The sequence below is a fragment of the Saccopteryx bilineata genome, chromosome 2 (assembly GCF_036850765.1).
Source record: "Saccopteryx bilineata isolate mSacBil1 chromosome 2, mSacBil1_pri_phased_curated, whole genome shotgun sequence".
Taxonomy (NCBI): domain Eukaryota; kingdom Metazoa; phylum Chordata; class Mammalia; order Chiroptera; family Emballonuridae; genus Saccopteryx; species Saccopteryx bilineata.
Genome location: NC_089491.1, coordinates 374709539 through 374719292, shown reverse-complemented (window position 1 = coordinate 374719292; position 9754 = coordinate 374709539). Strand labels below are relative to the sequence as shown.

The window sequence follows — 9754 nt, the reverse complement described above, 5'->3', positions numbered from 1 at the left end:
CATGGACATGGTGGAGAAAAGGCCTGAAGAGGCTTGGCCTCTTACAGGCACTTGGGAATCCCCATACCCCTACCCAATCATATGAGCTGTGATCCCCCAACCCTCCCCCAGCCCCTCCTCCCTCACGCTCAGTGATGTGGAGTGTGTGTGTGCATTTCTCTGCGTGAATGTGTGAGTGAGTACACATGGTGGGGGCGGAGCTGGGGGGACTCAGGAGTGCCATCCATGATCCTGCTCTAGAGAGGCAGCTGTCCCAGTCCCTGCTTTGGAAGTAGGGGACAGGGCCCTCTCCTGGGGGCCATTGGTGCTAATAAGGGGGATGGCCTTGATGTGAGTGCTCAGCATGCCTCCCCCAGTATTGGCCCGGGGCACTAGGGCAGGCAGGGTGGGGCAGCAGGTGCAGTATTGGTGGGAGGAGGGGCTGCTGAGAATAGGATGAGGGGTCCAGGCCAGGACAAGGGGGTGCCAGAGCCATGACCACTACCCCACCCCCACCACCCGCCTCTCCATCTCAGTATTCCCCATCCCATCACTCATAACACACATACCTCATCCAGCCTCCTCCCTGCTCAGACTTGGGGAGGGTGGGGGCGGAGGAGCCCCTACTCCTTCTCCTAGTGGCGGGTCTGCAGGGCTGGGAGAGGGCAGGGCGTGTGACATAGACACCGTCCATAAGGGGGACAGTAATTCCTGCCCTGGGAACTCCTGGGTGGGGGGAGGGGGACACTTCCCTAGAGGCGCTACTGAATGTATGAGAAGCTGGTGCTGGGGTGGGGGGAGGGGGGTTGTGGCCAGAAACTGGGAAGGAGATAGGTCCCTTCCCCAGGGGTGGGGCCAGTAGGAGTGACTTGGGGGGCTCCTACTCCTGCCCCACGTTGACAATCAGTATGTCTGTTATGTGCGATTTTTCACCCCGTTGTGTTTTGGGTCAGGATTTTAAAGAAAGATATTTTTATGGTAATTGTTGCTCGTCTATTTTACTATATATTTATGTAATAAATATATGATGAAAATAACCCCCTTGGGCGCCCCACCCCCTTAGACTTGCGTGCTGTTTCCCTGTATCCTCTCCCATCTGCTGGCAGAGTACCCACCCCACAAACTGACCAGATGGAGAGGTGTACCCCCAGCCTTGGCAATATTTCCACCCCAGCCCAGCCCCAACGAGCACACACCACAGAAGCCAGCTCAGCTGTGAACTATTGGATTTGAGACAGGAATAGAACAAATTGGGGCGGGGGGGGGGTAGAGAATTAGAGGGGATAGAGTGGTTTAAATATGGGAGGGCGGGAGGTTCAGTGATAGGGGAGGGAGGCAAGTATTTACAAGAAGGCTCGGGGGGCCAGAGGCTCATCTTGGAATATTTTATAACAATATAAATAAGATTCTGGTTTGCTTTTCCTTTTCGTCTCGTAAAGGAGAGAGAAGTGCAGAGTTCGATTCTGTACAAGGGGGCAGCGGCAGAAGGCCGGCCGGGCGGGTCACTGGGCGTCCACCCGGAAGGACAGCAGCTTCTCGGAATGCATGTTGTTCAGGGTCCGCAGGTCCGGCAGCTTGAGCAGCAGCTTGGTGAAGCGGGAAGTCTCCAAGGGCCGGTTCTTCAGCACCAGAGCCCGAAGAGCCCGCAGCAGCGTCTCCTGGAGCTGCTCCACCGAAGCGGAATTCTCCATGCCCGAGCGGTCTGTGGGGAAGACGGGGAAGACGGCAGCAGTGAGGCAGGCTCAAGCTCCCTGAGCTCCCTGAGCTCCTCTGACGAGGAACCGGAGGTCTGCCAGGAAGACCAGGCGGCCAGCAGTGCAGCCCCTCCCTGAAGCCCCTCAGAGGGCCCAGGGGAAGGAGGAGGAGGGCAGACAACTCCTCCTCCCAGGCCTCTGCCCCCCCTGGGAGCAGGAGGTGCCTGAGAGCTGGGAGCATGGGCTCAGCAGGGCTGGGCACCTCCCATCCCGCAAGGCCACTCTACTTCCCTAAAGAGGCCAAACATATCCAGGCTCCCTTGCTTCCTTGCTTTTTGCTCTGTAGTTCCCTCTGCCTGGTTGCACGCCCCGCCACTCCCCCCCCCCGCCCCACCCCCATTCCCGCCTGGCAATATCTTACTTGTCCTTTGAGGCCCCACTCAAGTGTCACCTCCTTCCCCAGCTCCCCAGGCAGAAATAGTTGTCTGTGCTTCCAAAGCCCTTGGTTCATGCTTCTACTGTGACACTTATTTCACTGTTTTATAATTAGTCGGGCATGAGTCTGTCTCCCCAGCTAGACTGTGTATGAATCATGTCTGTATACCCAGTGCCCAGTGAAGGGCCTGGCATAGAGTAGGTACTCCATAAAAGGTGTGTTCAATTGAACTGCGTCTGCCTCCTCCCCCCCCCCCCTCCCCCGGGGTCAGACTCAGGCGAAAGCTTGACCTACCTGCAGAGACGAGCACCACCGCGGTGAAGAGGCCCAGCTCTTCCTCGGTAAGCGCCAGGGCGTTGAGTTTCTCGCTGAAGTCGAACATGGCATTGAGCAGGTCTCCCATGCCCATGGCACCAAGCTCCTGCAGGCTGTAGGTGGTGCGGCTCAGGAACATCACTGTCTGGTCCTTCACGTTGAACAGCGATGCAAAGCGCACCATCAGCACCTACAGAGGGCACAGTTATCCTGGGTGAGATGGCAGGAGCACTTGCCAAATCACCCCGGAAGCTTTCTGAAGGGCTTACTAGATTTCTCACTAGTGTAGGGATCATTTCTGAATGGGTAATAGGAGGTGGGGGACCCGGTGGAAGGATGGGAAACATTCCACTGGTTTTAGAATCCAACAAGCTTGAATCTGAGTCGCAACTTAGTCGCTAGCTGTGACCTTGGGCAAGTCACTTCACCAAAATTAATTTGCTCAGGCCTAGAATTGGGGGTAGCAATGTTGTTTTAAGGTAATAAGATGTGATTAGACCCCAGCTGAGGAGATGAACTCCCAGCCATCCTTAGGCAGGAGTGGGAGGCATTCTGCCCCCTCCTGAGCAGTCAGAGTCTGTAAGGACAAAGATACCGGGGTTCCAAAACCTTCCAGAGCCACTGCCCACCCTGGACACCCAGCCTTCCTGCTGGATGCTTCCCAGGATCCATAGTAGAAAGAGAGCAAAAAGGGTCCCTCACCTCAAAGGTGCCAGCCTTAAGCAGAGTGACCTGGTCATGCTGAGAAAGATCGCGGAAGCCGGGGATGTGCTTGGCAAACTCGACCACCTCCCGCACAGCAGGTGTGAAACTCATGGAGAAATCCTCCCAGATCTCTTGCACGGTTCGCCCACTGCATCCGTGCGGGTACATGTTCATTGGGCATGCCTGGAGAAGGAAGGGATTTGGGGAGGGGAGTATCAGTCAGGCTAACTCAGATGAGCACCATCTGCCGGTCTGGGCCCTGGGTGAGAGGCTGTGGCCCTGAAGGATGGGTCTTTCAGGTAAAGTAGCAATCAGGTGCCAGGTGGAGATGAGGGATTCCCAGGCAGCGCCTTTGCTGCAGGGCTGAGCATCCTCCCTGGGGAAGAGGCTATCCTTGCATTAGCCTCCACCCAGTTGCCCTATGCTAAATTGTCTTCCAGGCCCCCTGCCCACCTCACCCCCGGTGCCCTCACCAGCAGAACGTTCTTGGAGTTGCCCTGCCATGGACTGTTGGCAGGTGCTTCGCCTTCTGAGGCTGGGTACACATGGGTGGGGCATAGACGGTGCCCATTGCTGTTGGGCTGATGGCAGCTGTGGTGGGCAGGGCCAGGGGTCCAGGTGGGAGGGTAGGAGGAGGGAGCTTGGCGTAAACCATTCAGGGCCTCGTTATGACGCTGAGCAGCCATGATATTGTTGTCATTGGGAACAGGCGGGCAACCTTGACTTTCCCAGCGATGTGGGGCGGTGGCCGGGGGATGGCCCGATGCATGGTTGGCATTGAAGTTGCCAGGTGAGGTGCCCAGCTTGTCATGGGCATAGGTAAAGATCTCCCGGTGGGCGCGGGCCACCTGGGATATCACATCTTCTACTGTGGGCTCAGGACTTGGAGATCGGGGAGGCGTCAGCTGTTGTGGGAACTGGGAGAAGCCCACCAAGGGTGAGGGGGCTGGAGCTGGGGATGGTGAGGGGCCCATGGGGCCTGGGGTTGGGTGCTGGGCGGGTGAGGTCTCCAGTGGGCACTGGCTGCTCAACTGGTTGTTGGCCAGGTTCATGGCACTCTGCATCTCAGCGAGCATCCGCTGCTTCTCTCGTTTGGGGATGCGCCCAAAACGCACAGCTGTGACAGGATGAGAGCAGGGTCAGGAAGTTCTCATACACACTCACATGCTTCTCTTCCTTCCTTCCTTCCTCCTGAAAGGGCAAGCCCTGAAGGCTTGGGGTTCCACATCAAAACTAAAACCAGCAAGGCCACACCCACGGAGGGGGGTTTTCCAAGTAGAGACTGTGTTAGGAGGTGATCAGAGGGACTAATGGGAAAGAAATCTGTTTACCCAAGAGGATGAACTATGGGCATTCCCTATGCAAATGAGACTCACAGTATAATGTGTCTCAGTTTCGGACTTTTTAACGGAGGAATTAAGTCAGAACTTTGGGTGGAAGGAAGGGGGAGGGCGTGGGGATGCTCGCGGAACAGCGCCGCCTCACCATCTCGGGACATGCCCACGGAGAGACACTTCTTGAAGCGACACTGCTGGCAGCGGTTGCGATTGATGCGGACAATGGAGCAGTTCTCATTTTTCAGACACCGTTTGTACTGGATGTTCTGCTGGATGCTCCTACGGAAAAAGCCCTGGAGGGCAGAGGCGGCTAGTGAGCATCTCAGTCTAGGACAGACCTGTGTGCCCTGGGGGAGGGAGTTACCTGCCCCCGCCCTAACCTCCTACCAGCCTCACCTTACAGCCCTCACAGGCATGCACGCCATAGTGGAAGCCCGAGGCAACGTCCCCACACACTTTACACAGCAGCACCATGCCATTGAGCTCTGCGGGAAGAGGGGGGAGTGGGTGAACAGGAGGGATGTCTGAACGGCCGGAGATGAAGGATTTCTGAGCTGGAAATTCTGGGGAAAAAACTGAGGAGGAACCCCCGTATCTAGGGGGCACTTAAATGACCAAACGGGTTGGATAGCAGCTAGTGCAACTCTAGGAGAAATCTCCAAGACCAGGGTAGGCCCTGGGAATAACTTGCACATGGAAACCAACTCCCAACCTAGGCCTGGCCACCTTCCTTTCCGCCCAGACCAACTGGAAATATACTCACTGGTGATGCTGCTGGTACTCTTGCTGGGGGACACTCGGCTGCTGTCTTCCAGTGACACTTGCAGACCCCTTGGGGGGCTCCCATTATAGAAGGAGGAGGAAGACGATGATGAGGAAGATGAAGGTGAGCCATCCTCGCTCAAGTTGGATGGAATGCTCCCAAAGGAGCGAGTTGGGTCCTGGGTGAGGGAGCCAGTGGGTGACGGAGGGAAGTAGGTGGGGCAGCCTTGGGTTAGGGACTGGAAGCTGCCATTCGAGCTGTCACTGTAGAGGGACTCCGGGCTGGTGCGGCTTGGGGAAGAGCCACTGGAGCCAATGTAGGTGATGACACCACCTGGCAGGAGAATACAGGGAAGGGATGTCAGCTGCCATATATCTATGGTCTTAGGGCACCACCCTGTTCTGCCCCCACCTCCCTCCCCCAAACACTACTGAACACTCAGAAGGTAACCATGTGAAACCCCAGAAGAGCTACAATAAGCAACTCCCCAACACATACTATATACAGCATAGCCATCCAACAACCATGACCCTTTGTAGGGTATATTCAGCTTCTGCCTTGGGTGTGAGGTACCTCCCTAGAAGCACAACCCCTGTGGCCATCTCACATATGTGTTCCCCCTGCCCCGAATGCCTTCCTTGGGAAGACTGGCTGCAGCTAATGACTTAGTTGTGACAGACCTAAGGATGGGATGAGCAGCTGAGACCCATTCATAAGGCCCAGCCCTCCAAAATAAACAGCTGCCGATTTTAACACCAAGATCATTCCAGGGATGAGGCCATGGAGAGGCAGCCAGCCAATAGTGAGAAGAGTGGGAGAATGCGAAGAGTAAAACAGTCACATTCCTCCAAAACTGGAAGATGTATTCTCTGAAGGTATTGAAGGTACCAAACCTGCCCGGTCTGGTTCTCCGGGCCTCCAATAGCGAAAGTCTGAGTGGACTTTCTCTCCGAGTCTAGGCAAGACTTAGCAGTGCAAATTGCAGGAGGTGGATGTGAAGGACAAAATGCCCAGCCTGTGGCTTTGGAATTCCCCCTTCCAGATCTCTCAGCCTGGTGACAATGACCTTGGCTCCCTGGCCACTCCGGGACTTTGGCCCTCTGATTACATTGCCAACCAGGTGGCCATGTTCCCATGGTATCAGCCGAAGAAAAAGGTGACCTGACTGACACACCTTTGCCAAGCACCTAGTTTGGCCTGCCATGGGTGGGGCGAGAGAAGGGAGGATCCCAAAACACGTGTGAGCCAACACAGGCCATGCTACTGTGTCTCCAAAGGCACATGTCTTGCTCACCCACTGACACACACTAAGCTGGGCAGGGCAACCCTAAAATAGCTCAAGGTTGGTCAGGGTGAACCTAGCTCCCTGTAAAATAGTTGCACAACAGATCAGCTCCTACAATTTCAAGACTGACGTGGGGGGATGGGATATTTACTTGGTGGTAAATGAACCTGACCTAGTTTATCCACCCCCAAAAGGGGAGTAAGACTCATCAAAGAGACTTCTAACCTGAAAGTGAGGGGGCACACTCTAAGAGTCTAGTTCTAGATAGAGATCTATCACCACCAACTTGATTTGTGACCTAGAGAAAAATCAAGTCCATTCTCTGGGTCTCAGTTTTCCTTTCCATAAAACAAACAAAAAGATGAGAGAGAATATCCTTTTAGTTATGATTTTGGAATGTAGTTGTTTTGGGGAAGTCCTTAAAGAAGCAAACTGCTGCTTGTTTGGTGGCATGATGAATAAGATAATGTTTGTAGAACTAAGGAAAGAGATACTTGGGGAACAGAAAAGATTTGAAATGTGGGGAAGCTAAATCTAAAGGCGGTGAAGTGACAAGGTGCAAACAGAATAAAGAGAAAGAACTGAGGAGAAGGGTGGCTAACTGTGAGGTTCCTTTGAGAAGTGTAAACATGAGGCCAAGCGAGGTCAGAGACGGCTCCCTTTTACCCTGCTTCGGTGATGAGGAGGTGGGGGGACTCGGGCAGGCGGACAGGAAAAGGAGGGAGGCGGGGGCGGTGAGTCAGCCCTGCTTCACCCAGATCTCAGAGAGGCGGGGCGGGAGCCGAGCCCTCAGCCGGCCTCACGTCCCCGCTCCACGTGTGCCTCCTGCACGTGGCTCCCCAACGAGGAACCCCGGAACTTGAGGGCCCGCCCTCTCCGCTTCCTGTCAATCGGCAGCAGCAGTCCGCCCCCATCGCGCCCCTCCCGGGGTCCCGCTCCTGGGCTGGGCAGCGAACGCGAGATGGGCGGGGACTACTGAGGGGAGGAGAAAAGGGAACACGCGTTGCCGGGGCGACCTGGGGGGCGGAGCTCATTATGTAACAGGACCGAGAGGCAACAACCAATGAGGCGGTGGCCACGGCTTCTGCTGAATGAAAACAAACGCAGCACGTGGGCCCGGCTCCGCAGCCATGTGAGCCCTCCGGGCCACCCCGGCACTGTGGGTGTCCTCCCTGGGGCCCAGTGCCACTCTCCAAGCTCCCCACGTACCGCTCCCTATTGTCACCGAGGATTCCCCAGTGAGATCTGACCCATTCCCTCAGCCCCTCCCGCCTTGGAGTCCCGATCACCCACTGCTTCTCAGGTTCCTTTCAGCCTGCGGAAACTAGGAGAAGAGGAAGAAAGGAAGGAGGGGGCCTTCTTTCCGAGAAGGCCAGGCATACCACAGCGGCAGGGGGCGGACAGATAGAGACGTTTAGGGGCAATGTTCCAAAGCTCCCAGTCCCTAAACTGTTTATCACCACACGCACCCGCTCCCCATTTTCTCCAGCTCTGGATCCCAGTCCTTCAGAGTAAAGTGAACTTTAGGACTCTTAGAGAGGTGGTGGTAGAGCGCCCCCGGGCGCATTCCCAGGCCAAAAAACCCCCTCTTGACACCCTAGCCTATAGTCCCCATTAGGTTAGCAAATTCCGGGACAGAGGGAGTCCCCAGTCCCTCACAGAGTTCCTCTTGTTCTAAGACATAGGTGGAAATAAAGAGACAGTGACAGAGAAAAGATGATGTCAGTAATCTCAGTACCTGTATTGTTGTTGGAGTCCAGGGTCGTCATGTCTTCACCGGCTGACAGCGGTCATTCAAACTGGACCTTGACACAAACTGAAGGTTGCAATTGCTGCTGTCTCCCCCTGGGTACTGCCTGAGGGCGGGGAGTGGAGGCACCCTGCAGCAAGGTCTTAGAGTGGCCGGACTGCAGCCCTGCAGAAGGGTAGGACGCTGAGGCAACGGAGGTCTGCTTTGCATGGGAAGAGGAGAGTGAGTGTGGGGGAGTAGGGTCGGAGGGAATTAGCTTGCAGTAGTTCTGGCTAGAAGGTAGCAAGGAGGGTTGGGTCTCCGCAGTGCACCGGGTGCCACTGCCTGACGGCTCCGCAGCACTGCAGGGTAGCGAATCTGGAACTCCCGGTGCAAAAGTCCCAGAGGAAGAGAGGTTGCAGTCAGGAAGTAAGTAGGTGATGGGGAGAAACGGGGCACCCAGACGCAAAGAAGCGAGACGTGTGCCCTCCTACGTTCCCTCGGCAGCAATATTTCACTCTGCCAATCTCAGCCGCCTTTTGCCCCAGCCTTTTTCCCTGGGACAGAGGGCTCTGCGCAAGCGCCAGCAACCCAGGGTTCCCGGGCCGCACGCGGCACTGGAGCAGGTACCATGTGATCCCAGGGAGCGCCTCGTGCCCCAGTGACACACTTTTCCAGCAGCAGGCACGTTGAGCTCTGTGCGCCTGCGGAACGCCAAAGATGCTGGGATTTGTAGTCCACTGATAAAGTGGGCGGGCTGCGTGTATTTTCCCCTTTCTGCCTTGCAAAAGCTATTGCTAGGACAGGGGAGGAGCTGAGAGCGGGGTGGGTGGAGTGCGCTGAAGAGTTAGGGTGGCGTGTTTGGAAAGCCTGTATGGCAGAGGCATGTGAATTCCTGGGGAGGGACTGGCAAGCTTCTCTGCTCCCTGGGAGATCAAAGCTAACAGGTCTTTTCTGCAAACCTTGCAAACGTGAGGGCTTCACGTGATTGCAGAACTGACCTCACCTTGAGATTACTAGTGACACGAGGAGAGAAGACAAGTAAGGGAGGGAGATATCCCTGGAGTCAGTAGTTTAATCTGAACTTCTGCTGCGGGGCCAAGTCCTAAAACCAAAAGGAAATGTGACCCCTTTCCCTTTCTACTCCCCTTAGGGAGAACATCCCTAGGGAAAGGAGTTGCTATGGGGATAAGGATGCCCCTAGGGACTCCCTGTTTGTTTGTTAGACACCATCCCACCCATTGGAGGTGACTTTGGGATGAGTCATTTCCCTTTGTTTGGGATATAAAAAGGACAAGGGAAGGGAACTTTATGGTGAAAGTGCTTTGAGGTCCTAAAGTAATGGGGCCAGAGGTGAGGCGAGGACTTGGGAGCATAATGACACCCCCACTCCCAAGACCCCCAGTGCTTTGGAGTAGTTTATAGATTCCACAGAAGATAAGGCAGAAGGTAACACCCAGAATTAAGAACATTTTACCCTCCCTCCTCTACTGATGAGGAGAGTGAACCTT

At 55.4% G+C, this 9754-nt stretch overlaps 1 protein-coding gene across 1 annotated transcript; it reads right to left on the bottom strand.

The window, feature by feature from the left end:
• Positions 1 to 527: 527 nt before the first annotated feature.
• On the bottom strand, positions 528 to 8912 carry NR1D1 (nuclear receptor subfamily 1 group D member 1). Its single transcript, XM_066263716.1, has 8 exons — positions 8253 to 8912; positions 5230 to 5562; positions 4863 to 4951; positions 4615 to 4759; positions 3603 to 4246; positions 3127 to 3312; positions 2404 to 2614; positions 528 to 1681 (listed from the first exon to the last, which is right to left on the bottom strand). Exons 1-8 carry the CDS (start codon positions 8281 to 8283, stop codon positions 1482 to 1484), a joined length of 1839 nt encoding a protein of 612 aa, XP_066119813.1. The 5' UTR covers positions 8284 to 8912; the 3' UTR covers positions 528 to 1481.
• Between the last annotated feature and the right edge of the window lie 842 nt (positions 8913 to 9754).

Coding starts and splice junctions, on each gene's coding strand:
- NR1D1 (XM_066263716.1), bottom strand. CDS start 8,283: ATGACGACCCTGGACTCCAACAACAATACAG. Junction 4,760..4,862: donor ATGCCTGTGAGGGCTGTAAG/GTGAGGCTGGTA, acceptor TCTGCCCTCCAG/GGCTTTTTCCGTAGGAGCAT. Junction 1,682..2,403: donor GGTGGTGCTCGTCTCTGCAG/GTAGGTCAAGCT, acceptor TCTTCCCCACAG/ACCGCTCGGGCATGGAGAAT.